Below are 26,134 nucleotides of genomic sequence, written 5' to 3' on the forward strand. Positions count from 1 at the left end.
TACTTTCCAGCACCTACCAAAGGCCCTGGCACAATTAGGTAGTTAAAAATGTTTGATGAATAAATGAAAATTAGTGAATGAAGAGGTAAATGAGTGAATGAATATATTGAACGAATAGATTAACCAGGCAAAAATCTGCCTGTATTTGTATTTGGGAGTACTACATGTAAAATGACATCTTAGGGTTTTAAAATGTGGCTGTGTGTGGGAAAGATCTTCCCTAAATCTTTCATTTCTTCTGATTGCCTATCAATACAGAAAGTCTAAGTCTGGTGCACACCATGTTTCCCAAATATTCTCAAATTGTACCGCACTCTGTACAAAATCAAAATTAAAATCCATTCTACAATGGCTTCTGTGCTTCTCTTCTCCCATTCCTATCCCCACTTTAAAGTCACCCAGGGGCTGGCCGGTTAGCTCAGTTGCTTAGAGCATCGCCTTGTAACACTAAGGTTAAGGGTTCAGATCCCCATGCTGGCCAGCTGCCAAAAACCAAAGTCACCTAGGAAATACTTGGGGCATAGTTTTGTAATCTTAATCTCTCACTGGACCACCCACACCACTTTATAAAATAATGTGTCTACAGATTTTTGGAATCCCTCCTGAGGAAAACCGGTAGAGGCAGGCGGTGGGGGGATGAGTTTTCTTCCCACCCTTGGGCATCTCAGTTCCTGAGCCTGACTTCCTGTGCTGCTTCCCCAGACCCCCACTGCCAAGGCTGTCTCACTTGTTTCCTCCCAGAGACATGTACGTGTGAGTGCACATGTGCCTGCATGTGTGTGTGAGAATGTGCATATTCACACACGTGTGCATTTGTGCAGGTGTGTGCACGTGTGTGCATTTGTGTGTGCACATGCGGGTGTGCATTTGTGTGCATGCATATATGTGCGTGTGTGTGCATGTGCATACATGTGTCAGTGCATGTGTGCATGTATGTGGGTGTGTGCACATGTGCATGCATACATTTGTGTGCATGTGCATTTGTGTGCACACGTGTGCACATGCATGTGTGTGTGCGTGTGTGTGTGGAGTGGGGAACGTGTGAAGTGTGGCCCCTTGCTACTTTGAATGTGTTCATAGACTCTTTGCTTTATTCCTCTTTCCCATTGAGGCTGTTCATATTCTCCGTAAGATGAACACATCAGAGATTTTGGTGGGGTAGTTTCTGCTGGTTTAAGTTTCTCATGTGATTCAAACAGGCAGACAATGTACGTGAATTGAGTCATTCAAACCTGTCTTGGAGGGCCTGTTACAGATAGACAGAAAGCTCTCTTTTAAAACATGAGGCTGGACTGGTTACTTACCAGGAGAGCAGGTAAGCACAGCTGTGCCCTGTTATATTCTAGGCTCCCAAGGGCTGGGATGACTGGAGGCAGCCGGGAGCGAGCTCCTGGTTTGCTCAGGTTCTCTCTCTTTCATGCATGAACGCCGGCTTGTGGTTGAGGCTATGCAGGGGCATCGAGAAGGGACCATTCAGAACAGACGGCTTCATTCAGCCTGTGCTCAGATCCTCACGATATTTTGCCAGCTCTCCTGACCACAAGGTCCTCTGAGAAGCCCATGAAGAGCGCAGCCCGTAAAGAGGTTAACTTTCCTTGGTGGAGGCTTGGGGGGAGTGGCTCACATGAAGGAAAGTGCCAGATCATGGTACACACCCATGGTCATGTCAGAGATCCTGCCTGTCTTGCAGTAACGCCTGGTCAGGATTAATGAGGCGACATCTGATTGGAGAGTGGCTGGCTGCTTCTCTGACTTTGGGGGTATGTAATAGCTTGTGGCAAGTGGCATCTTGGGTCTGATCACGACTGACCAGAGCTGACAGAGAGATGTGGCCGAGTCCCTGGAGGAAGGCTTCTTGCCCCGCCTCCTCCATTCCCCTTCGGTTCCCTGCCATCCTGCCCTGTTCAAAGCTGCCTTGCCCATATGGTATGTCTCCCATAGGTAGGCCTTTGAGTTGTTAGTTGTGAGTGTCGACACCTCTGGCAGACATTGCTGGGATAGGACATCCTCTGCCCAAGGTTGTGTTGGGTCATTTCTAATATATCATGAGTGAAAGCACAAAGGTATAGCTCCAGTCCTCTTCCTCTGAGGGTCTGTGCCAGCCTGGGCACCTCCTGTCGAAGGGTTTGCAACTTCCCTCACCAAACAGAACCCAGCACAGAGCCTGGCATGTAGTCTGAGCTCCGTAAATGTGGTTTATGCAGGAACAGAGACATCTCTGGTCTTCTCTGTAATTGCACCAAATTATATCTTCATGATGACTCTGTCTTATCGTGGCCTTGGTTTTCTCCTCCAAGGGGGAAACTGCAAAGTTACCATGATGTGAAATCTGGCCAGAGGCTTGGGGTGATTCCGGAGTAAAAGCGACCTCAGCTGTCCCCTCTCAAACCCAGGCCGAGAGGCAGAGATGCAAATGACAGACTCTGTAAGCAGCCGCCTAAGCCACGAACCAGATTCATGGCATCATGTGGTGGGGACCTTGGGGCCCACATCAGCCTTTTCCACCACACTCTCGTAAACATCTAGTGGCATTGTGACAGCGCCTGTGTCACCAGGGAGGGCAACAGCCAGTGTAGCCAAATAGAGGGGAGGTTGGGGGCTGGGACAGACAGTCCAGGATCTGAAGTCCACCAGCATGTGGGGTTTTAGTGGTCGGGGGCTGTGCCCGCCCGTGGCACGCTCCTACCCACCTGCCATACCCAACCCATTGTCAGCTACAATGGAAGAGTCAAAACATTAAGGGAGGAGCTTTGTAGTTTAGTATCCCCATACTTAAGGGAAACTGAGGTAGAGAAGAGCCAGAATTAGCTTCTGGATTTCGAACTCCCACCTCGTTGTGCTGCATAGAGATTCCTCTTTAAGGAGAGGGGGCGAGAGGGAATCAGGTGCCAGGGTCTCACATTTGTTAAGGGGAGGGGGTGTCCTGTGCAATGTAAGATATTTAGCAGCATCCTTGGCCTCTACCAAGATGACAGTGGCCTCCCCCCAGGTGGGACAACCAAAAATGTCTCCAGATGTTTCCTGGGGCTCGAACCCACCATTGGTTGTGAACCATTGGCGTAGGGAGAGAATTTGATGAACAGACATTTGTATTATACCTTTCACCTCTGAGCTGTGTCTTGAGGGCTATTTATCGTGGTCTTGAGTTACTGTCTATAGAAAGCAGCAGCCCCCAGCCCTGAGGTTTTCAGAGGATTTGCATGTCATTGGGTGGATGGAGACCTCCTCGTGAACTTGGCTCCTCTCTGAAGGCCACAGCGAATGTTAGGGACTTGAAAGGGAGAAGCAGGTGTCTCTTTCTATTCCTTAGTTCTTCCCCCTTTCTCCCCTCTGTCTCCCTTCCCATCTCTTCCTCTGTGACAGTGCACCACGGAACCACCTGGGGTGCTTGTTAACATGCAGAGCCCAGCCCCCCCCCAGCCCCCCGAGATTCTAGTGCAGGGGGTCTGCTATGTGAGGAGCTTCCTAAGTGATTCTGCTGCAGGGGGTCGTCGTGGAGGTCTATTGGAACAAACAAGAGGTCAGGACACTACAATCTATCAGAAACAAACAAAAAAGACAACATTACTACAAAGCAAGAAGGGATAAAAATCCATATGAACGTTGACGCTAATAGATGTGGGAACCCCTAACACTGAAAATTGATTCATTGATTCATTGATTCACTCAGCAAATACTTTCTGAGTGCCTGCTACACTTCCGCCAGTGTTCTAGGCATTAAGGATTCAGCAGTGAACAAAATACAAAAAAGCCCCTGCTCTTATCCAGTTTATATTTTGCAGGAGGAGACAATGAATATAATACAGTATATTAGAAGGTGGCAATACCATAGAAATACGGATACGGCAGAGCAGAAAGGGGTTAGGGGGTGCTGGAGGTAGTTTGCAAGTTTAATTAGGTGGTCCAGGAAGACCTCATTTAAGAGGTGATATTTGAGCACTTTGAAGGTGGTGAGAGGCAGCCAGGCAGATACCTGTAGGGGAAAGTTTTCCGTGCAGCAGGAACAGCAAGTACGAAGTCACTGAGCTGGGAGAGAACATTCCTGGTGTGTTCAAGGAGCAGCAAGAAGGCTTTTATCGCCAGTGCAGAGTGAGCCAGGGAGTGAGTAGCAGGAGCTGAGGTCGGAGAGGAACCAGGAGGCCAGATCCTGCTGGGCCCAGTGCAGGGACATTGACCTGGACTGAGGGAAGTAGGATGGGGGTCAGGGGAGGATTTTAACCTGAGGAATGCCAGGATCAGATTTAAGATTTAAAAGGATAACCCTGGCTTCTGTCTTGGGAGTAGACTCCAGGAGGCAAGAGTAGACTTTATCATTACTATTAAAAGCAAGGCATGGTTTCTGCCCCCAAGGAATTTACCATGATCGCAGAGATAGAACACGTTCAACTCCAATAAGGAAGCCCGAGAGAAATACTATGGGAATCCAGTGGAGGGAGACATCCCTTCTAGGGGTCAGACTTCATGGACAAGCCGGGCCTTAGGATGAATGAATGAGATTTGCTTTTTTAGCTCACTGGATACATAGTTGTGACATACAGTAAGTGGTCCACATTTAAAGTGTACACTCAGATATGTTTGGACATAGATATACACCCATGAAACCATGACCCCAATCACAGTAGTGAACGTACCCATCAGCCCCAAAAGTTTTCTCATGGTTCACAAGGGAAGATGGGAATTATCATCATGGCAGGAACCTAAGCAAAGACGCAGAAGCAGGGAAATGCAGGGGCTTCTTGGGGACAGGGGGAAGCCCATGCGGTGTCTACTGGAGGGTCACCTGAGCTGTGAGAGATGTCTCACAAGATGGTTTGAGGCAGATGACGTGGGGCCCAAAACACTGGGCCACAAGGGCTGGTCACAGGGGAACCATGGAAGCATTTAAATTTGTCATAGGACGTGGTCAAACAGGTTTTATCTGTTAAAATTTCTTCTTTTAAGAACAGCAGCAATAACACCAAATTTTAAGTATTTCATGTTTTTGTAGTAAGTCCAAGAAAACACAACCAAGTATATTCATGAAGTATTTCATGCATGTAAAATCAATTAAAGGAAAAAAAAAAACATAGGCAATTTCATCATTAGATAGTAACAGAATCCTTAATAGCCTTACACTAATACAACTACTTATAGATTGAAAATAATTTGATTTGCTGCCTGATGGTACATCAAAGCCTGCACGTAAAAAATACATCTAGTCTAGATAGACTTTAGTAGTTTAAAGGGAAAATTTTAGTGTCATACTAGAATCTTGATCAGTGCTTGTATTTCTAAAATCTAGCACTTTGTTTTTGTGTCATGGTGGACATGAACTTTAAAGTTAAGGGAAACATTTTAGGTATAAGTAGTAGGAATCTACTGTCGCATCCTAAGCTCTTAGTCTGTTTGTGAATGGATCCCATTTCCCCAGGGACAGGGGGAAGACTAGAGGGCAAGATTTTCAGGTTTGAAGATAGTTAGCTCATGTGAAGTCATCTTTTTCTTTCTGCCTCTCCTGGGTAGAGGTTGGCAGCTCCTAGGAGACATTGTCCAGGAGATGACTGTGGCTCCAATAGAACATTTAGCAAAGCTCCTTTGGAGCACTGCCCACACTTAAGGGAGAAATAAAAAATACTTTTCAATTATGTGCTCTGGTATAGTGAGAAGTAGTGTATTCTCAGTTCTGTGGAAATGAATGTCCCTTGGGTTATTTCATCTCTTAAAATAGAGAGGAAGGCTGGGAGCCGTTCAGTCCATGCTCGGGGATCCTGGCTCGGAAACTCCAGGGACACATTCTTTTTCTGGGGTCTTTTAAGAAGACTTTGACTTGCCCAGATGAAAAAGGTGGTTGACTGAAGCTCACTTTCCCTCCCTTCTTAATTCCAAAAGTGTTTGCTAAACCCTACTGGATAAAAGTAATCCCCAAGTTCTTTGTCACTGTCATTACCATCAGCACCACCACCACCATCACCATTGTATAAAGTAACACATTTGTACAAGGCACTGACTTAGCTACTGAGAATAGTAAAATTGATAATAATTATGACCATTTATCTAGCACTTACCAAGGACCAGGACTATGCTAAATGCATTACAGGTATTATCACACTCAGTCCTTACTTAACTTGATAAAATAGGTGCCATTATCAATTCCTACTTTTACATTTAAGGAGACTGAAGCTTGGATAGGTTTTTAGAAAACAGTTCCCAGTTGTGCAGCCACTGAGTGGTAGAGGCAGGACTCGAACCTTCCAGACTCTTAGCCAGAAGGTTTCAAAAGAATTGGCATTGGCTGGTTAGCTCAGTTGGTGAGAGCCTGGTGTTATCACACCAGGTGCCCCTACTAGCCAGCCACACACACACATGAAAAGAATCAGATACTGCTTATACTATTCACGCCATCTGGTTGGAAAAGATGAGACATAGACATAAAAAAAAAAAATGTGGTCAAGATGAGAAATAGCTCACCTCTTCTTTTTGAGTACTTCATGAACTGTTCCTAATCTTACTGAGTTCTAATTACAAACCTCCCTTTTTCTTTTGAGCTAGAGAAGTCTTATCATCTGCAACACTTGGTCACATGTCACAGCAAGCAGCCCTGGTAATTGCATTCCCACCCGCCTCTGGCACTCCCAACAGCCTCCTGTGCAGACGGTGATCATTCAGCCTGGGCTGCACGGGCTGTCTTTTTTTAAATTTTATTTTATTTTGTTTTATTATTGTTTTAAATTTAATTTTGTTTTGTCAATATACAATGTGGTTGATTATTGTGGCCCATGACCGAAACCTCCCTCCCTCCCCACAACCTCCTATCTGTTGGCTTGTCATATCAACTTCAAGGAATTGTAATTGTTCTGTCTTCTCCCCCCCGCCCCAGTTTATTTGTGTATCTATTTATTTGTTCATTTATTTTTAGCTCCCACAAATAAGTGAGAACATGTGATATTTCCTTTTCTGTGCCTGACTTGTTTCACTTAATGTGATCTTTAATAGGACCACATGTCCATAATAATCCAGAGCAGAGTCGCCAAGGCTGGGCACAGTCACTACATTCCCAGCTAATTTGGTTTCTTATGTAGAACAACTTTGGTCTGACATTTAACATTTCTTCCTTTTGGTGGGTATTTTTCTTTCCTTTCTTTTTTTTTTTTTTTTTTTTGCCTCTGTGAGCTCATTACCCAGCATGACTTTATGCATTTACGTTCATTTTTCTCGCACACTAGGATTGACGTTTGTGCACATGCCCATGTGTGATTGTCATCGCTGGGTGAGAGCTGTCGGCTCACAAAGCAGGCAAATAACAGCGATGATAAACCTTGGGTTCAGATGCTGCCCGATGGGCCAGAAAGAACTTTCCATTGATAATTTATTCTAATGCGGTAGGAATGTCAGCCACCCCTTCCTCCCCATCACAGCCTCCTAATTTAGGAGAATGACCCATGCTTGTGTCCTCTTTGCCAGAGGGGACTGTTAGGGACTGTCTTCAGTGCACACACTGCATTAGTGAGAATGGCAGAATCTGGAGGGTGGCCGCTCTCCCCACAAAGAGCAATGGGATGTCAGTACTTTGTCACTCTGGTTTATTCCCTGTAGTCATGAGCCTTGTTTGTGGCTCTGGGAACTCCAAGAACCATAGGAGTAAAGGATGTTGATGTTTGGCCGTCAGCAAATTCCTGCTGGGTAGATTCAACATGACAACTGGGTGAGAAGGACTCCAGGTGACAACGACCCTGTGCATCCTCTAGATCCTCCATGTCCCATCAAGCACGTGTGGAAAATGAAATGGGAAGGTTGGGGAGCTCGAGGAAGAAGTTACACCCACTGGGGGTGGCATTTAGGGAGCATTTTTAGATTTCAGCTATCTCTCCTCTCTGACAATGGCTAATTCAGATTTGGCCAGATTATCTGATCTTTCTTCTTCTGAAATTATTTGGGGGGGGGGGGAAATACTATTTCTTTGAGAGACACTTGAGTCCAAATATTTGAATGTTTAACTATGAATGAGATTATTGGTATTCTTGGTCCAGATCCACCTAAGGTTTGCTATTATTTTGCAGACTTTCAAATTCACAGTATCCATGCAGAAAATAGAATTATTAATATTGACACCTGGCTTGGGAGGTAGAACTGCTACAAAGAACACTGAGGTTCTTGAGAAAGAAAGGAGGCTCCTGGGGCGTGGCAGGGGGCGGGAGTGGAAGGATTGTAAGGAGCCTGAAGGTAAATTCTATTGATCTTCTGGGAAGCCACCAGCTGTGGGGGACAAAACATTTCATTCCCAGCACTATCCTCCCTCTTGGGCCTTCCCTCTGGGTCTTAAATGGGACAGCCTTTATGGAGGAAGAAAGTCTGAGAACAAAGTGAAAAGAAGCTGCCTTTGAAGAACAGCTTAAATCTTGTTGAGCTTGTCCCTAGAGGGCTTCTAGAATAATAAACCAGAGGCAAATATCAACAGCAATTTGTGCAACACGTGCTGGACGCTGACCGCAGCTGCTGTGTTCATCACAGACCCTGAGGCTTTGGAGGAACACACTCAAAGGACTCTTCAAGCTAAAATAACGTGGAAAATCTCCCTGTCCTCCAAAGTGGCATTAGCATTTGCTGCTAAGCTCAGGGGAGGAAATGCAATGAGAGGGTATCAGTAAATGGCTTTATCTGCCTGGGCAGTAGTTCTTGTTTTCTTGCTTGGGTGGGCTCAGTGGTCGTCATTCTCAGTCCTGCCTCATGCCTCGAGAGCTTGAAAAATAAGCATGCCACCTGCTTGCTGGGGGTCAGACCTTGCTGGCCCCAGTGTGGAGTACGGGTCTGGAGTCTTGTTTTCTTGCTGTTGAGCTGGGCTGATGGTTAAAACAATTTCTTTTTAAATCCTTTCTATGTAAATGTTACTTTCTTGGGAATTTAGAAACAGATTAATAGATTTTGTACTGAGGCCAGAGAATCTGTTCTAATAGTTTAAGGGAGAATCAGTCAAAGGAGGATTCCAGACTATGGTTAATCTACATGAGGCTCTTTATAGCCAGGTAGATCAAGTATGGTTTGAAAACTATATTAGCCTTAGCTTTGGAAGAGTTTGTGCTGTGGATTGATTGAATTGTGTTCCCAGAGTTCATATATCAGAAGCTTGATTGTCACTGTAACTGTTGAGAGTGGGAAATCCTATTATGGTAATTGAAAGGCGGGGTCTTGAAGAAGTGATTAGATTGTAGGACCATGTGGTAGTGAATGGGTTAATAATGGTGGTCAGGGGCATGGCTCTGAGGGCTTTAAAAGAAGAGCACATGAGAGGTGAGTCTCTCTCTGCTCCTCCATTTTCTGCCATGTGAGACGCCTGGGTCACTGTCACCACCCCCAAGACCCTCACCAGCTGTATTCCCTGGACTTTGGACTTCCCAGCCTCAGACACCGTAAGCAATAAATTTCATTTTCTTATAAATCACCCAGTTCCAGGTATTTCTGTTATAAGCAACAGAAATGGATTAATAATACAGTTTGTTTCATGACAATTGTATAGTAGGTGACTGACACATTTAGACAAAATAAATGAATGAGGGACCTAGACCAACTTTGCTACTCGAGTCTTTTAACCTCGGTTCATTCATTTTGCAAATATTTGCTGAGCCCTTCCTATGTAGTAGGCACTAGGGAATTAAAGATGGGAAGAAAGAATATTTTCCTTGAAGGATCTGGGAGTATAATGGAGAAATAGTTCTACAAATAAAAACTATCCACAATAAGATCACCATTAGGGTGGAGGTGTAGGGACGCAGGGGAATGACGTGATCAGATTTGCATTTAGTAAAATCATTTTGTCGTGGGGGACGAGGTCCAGGCTAGAGTTGGGGAGACTGGCAATGTGAGAGATGCTGACAGCATTAGCATGTCAGCGGGCGTGGAGAGGAGGGACTTTCTTGAGAACCCAGAAACAAGAGCTTTTAAGAAGCACCATCTACCAAATTTGGTGGGTAGATGTAAGGAAGAAAGAAGAGACAAGGAAGATTCTAGATTTCTAGCCTGGGCCCCGAGGTGGATATGATGCTATTTACTTAGCTAGTGACTACTGGAATAAGACTAGGTTTAGGGGCAAGGAAAATTAATTTTGCATTGTCAGGTTGGAGGGTTTTTATCTGGGTGATGTTGTCCAGGGGGCCTTTAAATATAAGGCTTGGAGTTTAGGAGAAAGGCAGAAAGAGCTACAGATAGAGAATTCCAGGTCACCAGGATACAGATGGCCACTGAAGCTCGGACACGATTGCCTGGGGAATGAATGTTGGGAGAGGAAGATGTGTGAGTCAATCTAAGGCAGTCACTAGACTGTGAGAGACCCTTGAGGATGTGGCAGGACCCCCTGTTTTCCTGAACTCCCCCTAGAAGCCAAAGAGCAGTAAAAGGATTGGAAAGCCATTTCATGGAATTGTCTTTATTCTTTTATAGCGATCACTACCCGGGCAGTTTGGGTATCTGAACATCAGCTCCATTTATCCCTAACCTTCCTTCTAGGGAACGTTACCAGTCTCCTAAGTGTCTTCTCGGATGGCTCTTCATGGGAGAGGTGGGGCAAAAACGATCTTGTGTATTTTCCTGGAAGATGAGAGCGTTTGGCGTACAGAACCCCTAAATTTAACATTTAGGATGAAAATGTTGCCCAAGTGCCAACAGTCCATTTTCAAACATGGTGATATAAAAACTGGGGCTTTATTAAAAATAGAGGTTCAGCTTGTGGGTCGGTTCATTGCTGTTCCCATTTGGCTATGTCCACATGTCACGGGGTGGATCGGAACTAGACAGTGCAAATGTGTTCGAAGCCCCGAGCGAGGGAGCGTGGCAGTCTGGATGCTTATTTCATTATTTCATTCCCTGTCCGGGTGCAGGTTTCTTTTGGTGCCAGCTCATCCAGAGGGTGCTTCTCTAGTCCATCTCCTGGGGCCACTGTAATACTTTCTGTGCCCACGTCAGGAGCTTGGTATAGTGCGTCGTCCAGGGCTCCAACAACTCCTTTTCTCTTTTTATTACTACTCTCTCTTGATGCAGTATCCTCTTTATGTCAGCACTTACTGAAAGCTCTCTGCGTTGGCCACTCCTCTTTGAAGTTTTCAGTTGCACTAAAATATTTATAATGTGTAGACAAGCACTTGCAAGGGATTTTAGTTTCCATAAGGTGTATCTCGACTTACTGAGGCCTTTTGGTGACGAACTAACATGGGATGTCATGTCAAGGGTGGCTTAATTTAAGGAACACCTCTTTGACATCAGCCCACAACTGTATCGTCTTTAAAGAATCCATCTCAGCCTTCTCTGGATGGGACCATGGTGGGCTGTTGGCTACTTCTTGGCTGTCTGTGGCCTTCATATTGGTAGTGGCCTTGGCCGTGGCACTCAGGGGTGGTTTTGTTGGGTCTCGCAGGGCCACTTTGCTTGGCGCAGGTGTGAATGGGGGACACTGATGGACAGCTGGAGTTCCTGCTGACATCTCATGAATGGGTTGGAGTGCTGAGCCCTGTGTGTCCGAGTGTGTGTTGATTGGTCCTGTGAGTCACTACAGAATGGAATAGAGGTGACCGCAGAGGGATGTGGCATTTGGTTGTCCAGGAACCAAGAATGCCCCCGACTGTGAACTCCCAGGGGACAGGAATCGTTCTCTTGTATCCTTAGATCCCCAGCCTGCTGCTATGCCTGGCAGGTTGGAAGACAACATACCCATTTGCTAAGCGTTGGAAGCTGAGCAAGAAATCACAGTAGGCTGGATAAAGAAGGTACTGCTTTCAAGGTGGAGCAGTGAAAACCAGGAAGAAAAGAGAAAAGGAATCCTCAGGACCAGGGACGGAGCGTGCAGTTTCTGTAGAGGGGATGCGTCTCTGTGTCAAGTCCAAGTTTAAGGGCTCCCATCTAAAGTAAACCGTGATGACAGATGCAGCTTCTCCTGTCGCTGCCTCTTCACCGGGGCAAAGATACTTTAAATAAGCAATTAATCTGAGGTCTCTTGAAACCAAATAGATTGGTCACTTGAAACCATAAGCCATTGGTCGTAGATCGCAATTGAATATCTTCTAATTTCCCATGTTTTCTTCAATTATGCAGTACAAGGTGTAATAAATAAATGAATTATGGAACAACTAAAGGATGAAATGCCACGGGGTCATTAAAAAACACATTTTCAGGGGCTGGCTGGTTAGCTCAGTCGGTTAGAGCTCAGTGTTGTAACACCAAGGTCAAGGGTTCAGATCCCTGCACCCGCCAGCCACCAAAACAAACAAACAAAAACGCACATTTTCAAATGACGTTTATTGATAAAGGAACGTTCTCATCATGTAATGTTATGTGAACAAGCAAGAAAGTAGATCTTGGCACATACTGGGGCCCAGATAAATTCCTGTTGAATAAATGAACATTTTCTAAGTGAATGAAGTAAACACTTTATATGTCTGCACAAAAACTATCAGTCTATTGGAGGATATGGCTCTGGCTCTTGAAGTGAAAAATCACGGACTAGTGGTCAAGAAGCCTGGGTGTCTGTGGTCCACACTCTGAACCCTTTTGGAGCTGTTTCTTTATCTGTAAACTCAGGTGACAGTCTGGTCTAGAAGGGTCCCTCAGGGGCCTTTCAGGTCCCACACTCTGAGCTGTGATTGGAGACTCTGGACAGAGCAGCTGTGGCTGGGAAGGACGCCTCGGGCAGGTGTCATATGGTTTCTATCACTTCGTCAGCTGAGACTTGATTGACCTTGACCCCCTTATTTGGTTCCCCTCATTTTTTCTGACTGTCTTGAGTGTCTACCTCCTGAGCCAGTCCTTGCTGCTGCTGCTGTGTAAAGAGGCCTCTTGATTTATTAATCAATTAATCAGTGCATGCTGAGGAGCTGTTCAGGGTAGTTACACAGGGAAAACAGTGCTGGCGCCCATAATCAAGATGGATCATAATTAAGAACAACCCTTTCTGCAGTGATCTTCCTGCCCACCCTGTGGCCCACACTGCCCTCGTCTCCTATAGCACATCAAACCCCACTCGGCCACATAAAAGCTGATGGCACATCTCAAAAGTGCAGAGTTTCTCCTAATGACCTAGCAGAAAAGCAGCCTTGAGCTGAGCCTCTGTCCCTATATGCAGATGCTCTAGTCCCCTGTCCCAGTTTCCCTACACACAGAGTCATGGAGCTGGAAGGACCTCACATCAAGGACAGGCATGACCTTGTGTGACAGATGAGAGGTTCAGTGAGATTAATTGCCCAAGGTCACACAGAACTCCAAGGTCACAAGTAGCAGAACCAGGAAATATTTTGATCCCCAATGAACGCTCCCGGTGCTTGTTTCTCTGTGTTATTCAGCTTTCCTGTAATAATTAAAGCAAAGTAAATGAGAGACATCAGCCTCGTTAAATCCACTTGCCGGCTTTGAGTTACAGGCTATTTTTTTCTGCTTGTATGTTCTCCAGGACCCTGCTTTCTCTGCTGTGATTCACGACAAACTCCAGGTCCCCAATACCATCCAGAAGGCATGGAATGATCGGGACAACCGCTGTGACATTTGTGCCACGCATCTGAACCAGCTGAAGCAGGAAGCCATCCAGATGGTGCTGACCTTGGAGCAGGAGGCTGGCAGCGAGCGCTACAATATGTCGCCTGGCTCCCCACCACCACTCTCCAACATCCCCACCCTGGTGGGGGCCCGGCATGTGGGTGGGCTCCAGCAGCCCAGGGACTGGGCCTTTGTGCCTGCCTCCTACGCCACCTCCAACTACACAGGCTTCACCAACAAGCACAGCAGCAAACCCAACAGCCTTGGGGTCAGCAATGGGGCAGAAAAGAAGATTGGGTCCCCAACCCATCAGGCCAAGGTCAGCCTCCAGATGGCCACCAGCCTCAGCAATGGGAACATCCTCAACTCGGCGGCCATCCAGGCTCACCAATTCCTGGATGGCACCTGGTCCCTGTCGAGAACCAACGGGGTCACCCTGTACCCCTACCAGGTAAGTAGCCTCTATAAGCATGAAAGAGTAGGGTTGGCCAGTGTCAAAGCAGAGAAGTGGGCAGTACTTCCTTTCTCCACTGGAAACTCAGAGCCTGGTATTTCCATGTGGCCCCTGCGGGTCTCATCACAGAGCTCTAGCGAGGCCTGCCTGCTTTGAGAGTGTGCCCACTGTGCCCAGCAAACCTTCCACTCCAGCCCTCTCTCTGCTCATTCAATATCTCCTTCCTGAGAGACCCTGTTGGTCCAGGCAATGCCAAGGGCTTCCCAGCTGTCAGGTTTTCTGCACAGATTAAGTACGTAGGCCTTGGAGAACTTGGACTGGGGTCCAAGCCCTGACTGGTCCACTTACTAGCAAAGTCACCTTACACAAGGGACATGAACATGCACAATGGGTTTTCCCTCTCTCAAGTCACATCCCCCACTTAGGAATGGATATAACAATAGGGAGGATTAAATAAGTCATGTATGCAAGACACGTAGCCTAATATGTGGCATTAACTTAAGGGATTGTGTTTGTGCTTGTTAGCAGAGATTCTAGAAATTAAGATGAATGGGTGGGAGATTTCTGGACCAGAGAATATTGTGGGCCCCTCAAATCATGATTTTAAAGCAACCTGTGGTTAGGGCTGGACATCACTTGAATAAAATGTATTAGGGAACAACGAACCGTGTTGGCAGTCTGCTTCTACTGTCTGCACCTGCTAAAAGAGGTACAGACTCTTCCTGAGCTCTCGTACCTGATGGACCTTTACCCATTTCTATTTGCAACTAATTTTAAATACTTTGGAGATTGGGTTTCCAAAGGTGCTTTTTCCCTTTTCTCGTTTTCTCTTTTCGGTTATTTAAATTAGCACCTACCACCAAGTTTCCCTATGGAAATAGGAGAGCAGGTCTAAAGAATCTAAAAGATTGTCTTAATTTTTCCAGGGTGAGCTTTCTGCTGGATGAGGGTTGGGTTTAATGTATGCATTTTCTAGGTCCCCTCATGAGCAGCAGAGGGTGTTGACCGTGACTGGAGTGGAGTGGTGGCCGTGGTCATGGGGTGTTAGTTGGGAGGATAACTGGTGTAACTGATGATCTTAGAAATCTCAGGTTCTTTCTCACCTGTGTCCTTGTCAGAGTGGGTGTTTAGTGGGTGGCCTTCCACTGTGATGTAGGGACTCAGGCTTCTTCTGTCGAAGGTGTCACCGTCTTCCAGGGGCCTCAGAGTCCTCCTCCAGGAGATGAAGGAAGCGAGAAAGCGTGCAGGATCCCACAGGGGGATTTGGGGGCCTAGCCTGGCCTGGAAGGGGCATATATTGCCTCCATCGATATTCCAGTGGCCAGAATCCAGCCTCCTGGCCCCACCTTCCCATACAGGAAGCCCGTGTGCCCAGGAGAAAAACAAACAGGTCGAATGAACACATGGCAGAGCTTGTTATGTGGGGCACAGGTCCAGAGAGACATAAAATGATTTAAATGTGGCTGATAAAATTCCTGGTGACTTTTCTAGAGTGTTGAAGAGGGAATATAGATTGTGCCTCTTGGTATCTTGCGGGAAAAATTGATCATTATCCTAAGAAGTTAATGTTCTTGGGTTGTCAGACATTTCATTTACTGGGTGCTTTGTAGTTTCCAAAATACAGTGCACATATCATTTTATTTAATGCCATAGTGGGCCTGTGAGACAGGTAGGGCAGATGTTAGGTCTTCCTTTTACAGATGGGGAATATGATACTTCGAGAAATTGAATGACCTGTGGCCACACAGTCAATGACAGAACCGACAACAGCTCCCCTTGCCCAGGGGAACGGGTTTCCCTTCCACAGGTTTCCCAGCTTATCCCAGAGCAATAGCCTGTCAATATCTTTTCCAGGTATTGCTCCTTTTTAGACCTGGCATGCCAAAGAATAGGACTCCTATTTTGCCCTGCAGGGGCCTAGCTACCACTTGACTTTTGGATGGAATGTTCTGGATTGTGTGTATAAACATAAGGAATCAGTAGCACCCTGGGAGGGACTTCATAGTCTAATCTTGTAAATAACCATGTAGGGCAGGAACTGAATGGGGCTTCTTTTCATTGTGGAATGATATGCTTTTTTTTTATTTGCATTTTTTAAAATACACCATTTTGAAAATTATAAAAAGTAATACACGTTTGTTGTAAAATAAAAATATATGAAAAAGTTTAGATCGAACTTTTAAAGTCATCGTCACCCAGAAATAAACTATATAACATTTGGGTATTTGCCCTCCCAGTATTTGATACACATACAATTGGTAAAATTGTGACTAGATTCAATTTTGTGACCTTTTTTTAACTTAATATGTTAGGGCGTTTTCCCATGCTATTATGTGTTTTTTAAAAATATGATCTTCAATGGTAGCATAATATTCTATTATATGGATATTATCCACTCTGTGAATATGTCCTAATTTATACAAGCAAGCATCAATTATTAGAGTTAAGGTTTTTGCTACTCTAAATAAATGCTCAGGAGAGCATCCTTCCACCCAACTCACATTTTCAACACATCCCCGGATTGTACCAGCCACATACTCATGTTGCACAGATACATTTCACCTCCCACGACCCCAAAGCACTTGTAACAGGCATCAGGACTCATCAGGAGACTCGGTTTATTTGTACAATAATTTTGTTCTTTCTCTTCTTCCCCAGCCTTGTATGAAAGAGAATTTTATGTACAAGAGCAGGTGTTTATTAAGTTCTTACTGGGTGTCAGGCACTTTGCTAGGTGGTGGGTGGGGCTTCTTCCTGGGCTGGAAACCCAGATTCTGGCCCGTGGTCCTTGCAGTGGGGGGAGACAGGTGAGCTGCCCACTGAGAGACAACAGGTGAGCTCAAGGAGAGAGAGATGCCAGGCTGCTTTCAGAGCACACAGAGGGGCTCGTAATCCAGCCTGGGGGACGAGGGTGGGTGGATGGGGCTGAAAGGCACTAGCAAAGATGATTCACGCAAGCCACCAACTTGCGATTGTCCTGGGTGAGTTGTTTTGCTTCTTTCCAACTCCAGAGCAAACCAACATATGCATTTCCCCTGAGTAAGAGTTAAAGGGACCAGAGGAAATCTCTCTGGGATAAAGAGATTTGGTGCCTGGCTATGAATCAGTGTCCCTCGTGTTGTGACTGTGTCATCCTGATGCCCTGGGGTGGGGGCTCTGGGTCTGGCCAGACTGAGTGTCTCCTGTCGTGGACATCTCCCTGCAGTAAATATTCTGCAGTTCACAGTCTAGCCAACTCGTCAGAGATGGTTGACTGCTCTGAAAGCTGATCTCATTTTTCCTGCTCACCCAGGCTCCCACTTTTCTCCCCATAGAGCAGATGGCCTCTGGATTAGTGTCAAAGCTGTTCCCTGGGCAGAGAAGCATCTAGACTTTGTCAGAACCTGAGCCCATAGAAATGAGGGAGAGGAAGAAGACACTTGCCCTTCTGTAACTTAGATTCGGTGAGGATGAAAGAGATAAGGACAGGCTTTCCAGCCTGCTGAGACCTTCGTGTGGATGACAGAAAGGTCCTCCCGTTCCTCAAGCCCCTCTTACCCACACCACTGTGTAGTAATCTTCTAAGTTTGCAGTAGGAGATTGTTGGTTCTCTTTTGCTATGTATATCCTTCATGCTCCCAAATTACCTCCAGAAAGAGCAGGGATTTATAAGCATCATAGATAAATATGAATCTATCCAGAGAGGTAAGAAAAAGAGTAATTTTGGAGGCACAAGATTACATCAAAAATGTTGAACAAACCGCAAAGATCATTTCTCATTACGTATCTTAGCAAATTGGTTTCATAGAAGATAAGACAGGACCTTTCAAGGAAAGACTTTCTTCTGTTCACTTGTGGAGAGTTAGCATAATCTGTACACATGCAGAGAAAGCAGAAGATGCTCTAGAACCTTCGTTTGATCACGTGAGTTTTGAGTTTGAAAAGACATGTCTAGATGAGTTCCTTGTAATCAACCATAAATTACCTCTTTTTTAATAGCAGCTGCTTTTGCCTGATTTATACTCCTCGCAGTGACTAACTGCAGGAAAGACTGTCCACGTAACACTCAGAATCATAGAATGTTGGTGTTAGAATCCATTTTTGAAGGATGGTAACTGGTTTTTGCATCATGGTAGGAGACTTGGAGACAGTCCTACCTAGTTCGAGTCTGTATCTTCCCCAACTCTTGAACTGCAGTTTAGTAACTTAACATCTTAGTCTGTTTCCTTAAGTGTGAAATTCCTATCTCACAGGGTGATGTAGGGAACAATTAATAAAAAAGCGTGAGCATATTTATAAACTATAAAGCAGGGATACCAGCCACTATTAATTATCCACTTGAACCCCTCATTTACCAGTGGAGAAACCTGAGCCTGAGAGATTTGCAGTTTCTTTTGTTCAGAGTTTCCTGAATCCTAGTTTGATCTCTTTTGCTAGATTATAAATTCATTGCAAACAGGAATCCATTTAATTCTCATGCCCCTCATGGCAGCTAACATGCAAATTTGGCTGCTCATTAGAGAAAGCTCCAATCTCTGGGAAGCACTAAAGTTATTTCCCATGACTAGCTCCAGTTTTAGGAAAAAATTCCAGGCTACAAGACCTGCCCAGATCCCAAGATTCCCAAATAACTGAAAACCGCCCGTTATTTGACACAAGCTAATCTTTAACCTGAAGTATCTTAATGATACTCAGTAAATCCTTGGATGCAATGAAAAGAATCCAAGTGGCATTTTGATATCACCCTTAATGCAGGGGCATTGGAAAGAGTAAATGAGCTTTATTTCAAAGGATTTCAAAAAACTGATCTCGTCAAGAAAATCCAAGATTTTGTATTAATATATAATAAATCCATAATGGATCATTAATGCAATGAAGGTATTCAATGTGCATTCATTGAGTTGAAGGGAAATGTCTTCAATAAAAGTTACCCTGCTTTCTCAAAAAGCATCCATTGGAATCAATGTCAGAGGTAATGTGAGACTGAACTCTGACTGAAGTCATCATGGGATCGTCTCTAGTATATCTTTAGAAATAATTGTGTCTGTTAAGCACAGTCATTATTGGACTTTACATTTTAAGATACAGGCACAGGGGGTTGCAAAAGCAGCAACCTTGAAACATATCAAGGTTTGTTAAACTGCAGGACCTCTACGGTGCTTAAAACTTGATCCTCAGAGATCGGAAGCCTTGGGGGACTTGGTGATGACCCATTTTATGGAGGACTATAGGAGAGGGCCAGACCCTTGAAGCCCGCCAAGTGCTGTTGGACTCAGAGGCTTTGTTGGTGGTGCATTCATGTTTCCATGGTGGTTGCAGTGCGTCAGGAGTGGAAGATTCCCATTCAGGTTTGTGAGCTCTTCAGGACTTAGCCACTTGTCCCCTGAAATATGCAACACGTCCCTTCTTGAGCCAGCTCTGGTGTCAACTGCTTCCATTTACCACTGTTTCCACTCAGTCAGGTCAGTAGCATAAGATGTTGCAATTAGACAAATTATAGCATGGAAAGGATTTTTAAGACATAGGTTAGTGTTTAGAGATGGTCAAAGGGGGATTAGGTTATTTATCTTTATGCTTTTGGCAAATCATGAACAGGGGAAGAGGAATCAGTTTGTATATTTGGTCATGGACAGCGCATTTCTCAAGGATATGGTGTTCAGGGTGACATTCCAAAAGGGTTGTCCCATATTATGAGTATGAACGGGGCCATCGTCTGAAGGGAACTTCATCAGGAAAATTAAAAAATATTTTTAATCTGATCATTTACTTGGTGCATAGGCTGAATAGGGTCCCCCAAAGGTATCCATGTCCTAATCCCCACAATCTATGAATGTTTTATATTACATAGTAGAAGGGACTTTGCAGATGTGATTAATAAGGATCTCAAGATGGGGGGATTATCTGGGTGGACACAATATAATCACAAGTGTCCTTAAAAGAGAGAGGCAGGTGGATCAGAACCAGGGAGAGGAGATGTAAGGATATAAGCAGAGGTCAGAGACGAGAGAGGATGCTACTGGCTTGGGTGATGGAGGCAGGGGTCACGAGCTGAGGAGTAAAGGTAGCCTCTAGAAGCTGGGAAAAGGCAAAGAAATCGACTCTCTCCTGCAGCCTCCAGCAGGAACCAGCCCTGCTGACCCACTGGAGACTTCTGACCTCCAGATCTGTAAAAGAATCCATTTGCATTGTTTTAATCTGCCAAATTTGTGTCATTTGCTTCAGCAGCCATAGGAGACTAATACACCTGGTAAAGCATTTGGTAAGTGAAAAGTGTGGTAAGGAGGAGCGAGATGAGGTCTGCAGACCGAGGAGTCGCTGCAGATACCAGCAGGATGACCTTGAACGTGGGCTTTTCATCCCACACTGCATTACTCTGTGATCGGCCAGTACATGAGCAAGTCAGATTATTTCATTTGGCTGCCTGCACAGAGTGAGAGGCTACTCATACTGCACCGCTGGTTTTCAATTGTCTCAGATTTCCCTATTGTTACAGAATCATCATAACAAGCTCACTCTCCACTGGTAGCTAGTAATTACCCTTATGTAAGTCTCTCGTGTTGTTGAAACTGCAGAAATCATTCCAAGCTGCTGGTGGGGGAGCCTTGATTGAAAAACGTGGAGCAGAAAGCTCGTCTTCTTTGTAGGGCCTTTTGACCTCACAGAATGGGCTTTCCTAGAGCTGCCCCAGTGATAATTCTCACTTTATCTGGTATCCTGAGGATCACATGCATTTGAAAGCACGTTGAAAATGGCAGAGCAGAATGTAAGTGCTAGTTGGCATCACTTTTTATTTGGTAGGCAGAAGACAGATGCAAGAGATTTTGGAGTAAGGGAATAGGAGGATTTCCTTGCTTGAAAGCAGGAGTTCTCCATTTGGCCTGCACACTAGAATCACTTGGGAGATTTAAAACATCCCGATGCCTAAGCCACATCCCAGACTGATTAAATGAGAATATCTGCTGGTGGGACCCAGGCTTGAGTTTGCCAGGGCCAAGAACCACAGCTTTAAGGAATGAGTTACCTGGCACTGGTTTAATAAATACAGGAAGGGAGCAATGAAAACAGAGAGACAGAAAGACAGACAGATTGTGTATTAGTCTCCTAGAGCTACCATAACAAATTAGGGGACTTAAAACAAACAAAAGAAATGAATTCTCTAACAGTTCTGGAGCAGGAAGTCTGAAATCAAGGTGACAGCAGGGCCGTGCCCCCTCTGAGGCTCCAGGGGAGAATCCTTCCTTGCCACCTCCAGCTTCTGGTGGCTCTGGGCATTCCTGGGCTTGTGGCACATTTACTGCATTCTCTGCCTCTATCTCCATATGACCTTGCGTCTCGCTGGGATCTCTCCTCTTCTTATAAGGATGCAAATCATTGGATTTAGAGCCCGCCCTAATCCAGTAGGACTTCATCTCAATTCTTAATGAATTACATATGCAAAGACCCTATTTCCAAGTAAGGTCACCTTCTGAAGTTCCAAGTAGACCTGAATTTGGGGGGGGGGGGACACTATTCAACCCATTATAGATAGATATATAGGTAATAGGTAGATAGATAGTAATAGATGATAGATAAGAGACGGATGATCGGTGGCTGAAAAGCGAAGTTGGAGCCGAGGAGGTGAGGTATTTGCAGCTTCCTTCCTCACTGAACGCTTTAGAAGAAGGGGCAGGTGCAGGCGTGCGCAGCTGCCAGCCGGGGAGGGTTCCCTTCACGTTCTTTGCTTAGAGATGAAAAAGGGAACAAGGGGAAACCATTAAAAAAAAAAAAAAAAGACACAGGAAAGAGAGGAGGAGGGAAGCCTCATATCCACAAACACCCTTAAACCTCTGCAGGGGATCTGCTCAGGAGCCAGACACAATGAACAAATATTCAGAGACAAGGTTGTATGATCAACCTCTATACCTACACTCGGGGTTTTTGTGGCATAACATCCTCCTCTTGTGAACTCATCAAATACCTTTTAAGTCACTTGTGTTTTCACAACCATAGATAAAAATGTAAAAAGCAACTCTTGGAACATGACCTGGGATCGTGGGGGTTGATACATTTAAGCTGAGAGTCTAATCTGTACAGGGTGAGAGGAGCCTCATTCCTTTTCTACTGACCAAGCTGATAGTCTGGGTTAAGGTGGTAGAATTTCAGCGAGGTAGATGAGAGATGTATTTTCTGCGGCTTCATTTTAGTGACTTAAAGTAAATTCTGAACTGGGGTGTGTGTGGGTGGGGGGGGGAAGTTGGTAGAATGGTCTGCATTTTTGTTTTTCTTTCTTAGAAATATTTCTGAGCTCCAGAAAGAAGCTAGAAATAGTGGTTAAGATGCTTTGCCCTTTAAAACAGTATTTCTGAGTTATCCCTGCCCCTTTGTGTGTGGGTGAGAGGAGTGGGGTGGTGAGAGGTGTGGGGTGTGGCCATTACCTCCCAAGCACAGGAGAAGTTACCTGGCCTGTCTCTAGTTCTCCCGGGCTGGGGCAGGTGGAGGGCAGGGCTGGGGACTGCTGACCTAGGAGGTGAAATTGCTCAGAGAGAGGACTGTCTCGATGTAGATGCTTTTTCACAGTTATCTTTTGTTTTAGACACTTCCCACATCCTTTCTCATTTCTGCCATCTTTGCCAATCCTCATTTTCTCAGGCACACATTTTGCTTTCTTACAGAGTTGACTAAAAGAGCTAAGGAGGATCCACTGTGAGCTAAGGGGATAACAACAGTTACTGCATTTTTCTTTTTAATGGCCAAGAAACAGATTGCTTTAGGAAGTCTGAGGCTGGTGCTTACCAGTGATTTTATCCAAGTCTCCAGCAATGAGGGACTAGAGGTTGGGGTCACACTGGATTAGCTGTGCCTGCACCAGAAATAAAAACTCAGTTTCCTTGCTCACCGTGCGACCTCCAGCAGGCTTTGTGTCTTCTCCCCTGCAAAGTGGAAAGTTGCAGAATTGTTATGGGGATGATATGAGATAATGTATGTTGAATAGTTAGCATTGTGTCTGAGGCATGGTAACCTCTCCGTTAAGTTCACTGAAACTTGAGTACCGTCATTTCTAGTCAACTCACGTTCACATGACTCGGGTTGAACGGCATCAGGACCTTCGTTTCCAATGTAAGAACCACTGGTAGATGGAAAAACAATACCAAAACCATAAAATGAATATCGAGCACATGAAATAAATGTTAAGCAGGAGCACAGAATCACCAGCCCTCTGCACGTATCACCAGAAATCAACTTTGCATATGTACATTACATCTTACACAAGTATGTCATATTTTAGGTAGAAATTGTCTCATTCCACCATTAGTGAATTACAGTCGTCCCTTGGTATCCATGGGGGATTGGTTATAGGACCTCCATGGATGCTAAAATCTGAGGGTGGTCAGATTCCTTATATAAAATGATGTAGTACAGTTGACCATTGAACAACATGAAGTTTAGGGGCGCTGATCTCTTGTGCAGTTGAAAATCCACATATAACTTCTGACTCCCCCAAAACTTAACTACTAATAGCCTGCTGTTGATTGGAAGCCTTACTGATAACATAAACAGCCAATCAACACACATTTTGTACGTTATATGTATTATATACTGTATTCTTACAATAAATTAAGCTAGAGAAAAGAAAACGTTATTAAGAAAATCATAAGGCAGAGAAAATACTTTTACAATACTATATATTATTTACTGAAAAAAATCTGTGTTAGTGGATCTGTGGCAGTTAAACCTGTGCTGTTCAAGGGTCACCTATGTTTGCATATACCCTAAAGCATTCTCCCATATACTTTAAACCATCTCTAGATTACTTATAATACCTAATACAATGTAAATGCTACATAAATAGTTGTTATACTGTATTTTCATTTGAATTATTTTTTATTGTTGTATTGTTATTTTTATTATGATTATTTTTTCCTAATATTTTTGAGCCAAGGTTGGTTGAATCTGCAGACGTGGATGGCCAACCGTAATCAATAAAATACTGAAAGACTCATTGACCAATTTTTCCCTATATTGGGAGACCTTTTTAAGGCAGGAGGGGAAGAAATATATATACTCAAATCATTTAAAATTCTACACAATGCTGGAGAGGTCAATTTACGATAATCCAAAAGAGTAAAACCTTGTTATTTAGAGTTAATTTGAAATATCATGTAATTCAGGCCTAGCTCATGACTCTTACTGAGTGAGGACTTCGAAACAGAGGACTCAGGGCTTTTATTCTTGCTTTCCTTGTTTATATGCTCAGGGTAAAGTATAATTTTAATATATTGCTTTCTTATTATTCATTTATATCTTTATAAAATACAAATCTTTCTTTTAAAAGTGTTACATAATCTGGAGTTTTCAATCAACTGGAAAATTGAAGACTCCTCCTTACCTACCCCACCCCAGACATACATCTAATTAATTTCAAATTGACAATTTGCTGTGCTATCAGTCTTTAGCGTGACAAATTAGCATGCCTCTATCATATAGAGGTATTTTATGAGGATTAGTTGGTGAGTCAAATATTTCATATGCCTAAGTCAGTCCCAGGGAATAACTGAGGTGTTCAGGAAGCATATTAGTCACCATTTTGGGGACTCTGGAGACTATTTAGTTCCTTACTGCTGCACTAGTGGCCTCAAAGAGTCAACACATCCCTTCAGCAACGCATCTTCAGCCTGGACATGGGCACTTGAAAAGGAAACATAGCAGCAGCCATGTCTATGTTCAAGGCCGTGACCAGTTTTCCAGTTGCATGACTCACCTGAGCCCACCTGACAGTTTCCATCACCTTAGCAAGGCTGGTTTCCTCATCTTTTAGGCGGTGAGAGGCATTATCAGTGGCAAGACTGAACCCGTCAGCCTGTTCACAACCTCTTTCCTTTTTGTGAAAGCCAACAGGTCCCAGATATGCTCATGGAATCAGGGCAGGAGGCCTGCCCTTGTGAATTACAGATGACAAAACCAAGGTCCAGACATGTCAAGGGACCTGATCAAGGTCACATAGCTGGGAGATGACAGAGGGTCTCCTGTGTGCTTGCCCCTGGCCCCTACCACCCTCCTGAGGATAGGAGGCCAGTTCCTCCCACGGGAGGGCCACCCACAACACTCACCATCAACATGATTTCTTTGGGGCGATTCGGGGTGACTGGGATTTCACGTTTTATTGTTCTGCATAGTAGTATAGAAATCAATGCCTGTGTGTTACCTCTCCTCACTGGGAGGTCAGTGGGGATGAAGATTGAGACAAAGATGAGCCAAAAACCAAAAGGCTGTGTGAGCAATGCTGCCACCTAGTGAGACTTACTTTATCTTACCTAAGAGGTAGACTTGACAGGCCTAAGAGGTAGAATCCGATCAGAAATTATTTTCATTTCCTAAGATTAGTAATGGGAAACAGGGCCATTTTGGGGATCAGTAATGTGGTCTTTAGTTAGTGGAGTGGTATATGTTTAAATTCAGCGTCCCAAAACATATTCCTTAGAAGGGACTTAGTGGCCTGATCAGGTCTTCCCTGGACATGGAGCTCAGTTTCGGCACAGTGCAAAGTGCAGACAGATCGGCATGTGAATTCTGGTCACCTACTTATCAGCTGAGTAATATTTGTGGTCCTTGTTTCTTGATTGTAGTGAAATATACATAACATAAAACGTACTGTTTTAACCATTTCTCAACGTACAGTTCACATTATAAGTACATTCGCATTGTTATACAACCATCAACGCCAGGTCCATTTCCAGAACCCCTCATCTTCTCAAACTCTGTCCCCATCAAACAATAACTCCCATTTCCCTGTCCCCTGGCAACCACCATTCTACATTGTCTCTATGAATTTGACTATTCCAGGTACCACACGTAAGTCTTTGTCCTTTTGTGTCTGGCTTATGTCACTCAGCATAATGTCCTCAAGGTTCATCCGGGCTGTAGCATGTGTCAGAATATTCTTCCTTTTTAAGGCTGAATAATATTCCATTGTCTGTAGACATGACATTTTGTTGACCCAGTCATTCATCAATGGACACTTGAATAGCTTCCACCGTCTGGCTCTTGTGAATAATGCTGCATGAATACGGGCATGCAAAAGTTTCTTTGGGATCCTGCTTTCAGTTCTCTTGGATTAACACCCAGAAGTGGAATTGCTGGATCATATGGTGATTCTATTTTTAATTTGTGGAGAAATTGACATACTGTTTTCCATAGCAGCTGCAGTATTTTACATTCCTACCAACAGTGCATAAG

The 26,134-nt window shown here is 44.6% G+C and overlaps 1 protein-coding gene across 1 annotated transcript in view; it reads left to right on the forward strand.

Annotated features, from left to right (window-relative positions):
• KIF26B (kinesin family member 26B) overlaps nucleotides 1-26,134 on the forward strand; it is a 460,855-nt gene that overhangs the window by 183,269 nt on the left and 251,452 nt on the right. The window contains exon 3 of the mRNA XM_063082813.1: nucleotides 13,406-13,939. Coding sequence (XP_062938883.1) covers nucleotides 13,406-13,939 — 534 coding nt within the window. The remainder of the gene's footprint in view (nucleotides 1-13,405; nucleotides 13,940-26,134) is intronic.

Source organism: Cynocephalus volans, chromosome 18, assembly GCF_027409185.1.
Source record: "Cynocephalus volans isolate mCynVol1 chromosome 18, mCynVol1.pri, whole genome shotgun sequence".
NCBI classification, from domain to species: domain Eukaryota; kingdom Metazoa; phylum Chordata; class Mammalia; order Dermoptera; family Cynocephalidae; genus Cynocephalus; species Cynocephalus volans.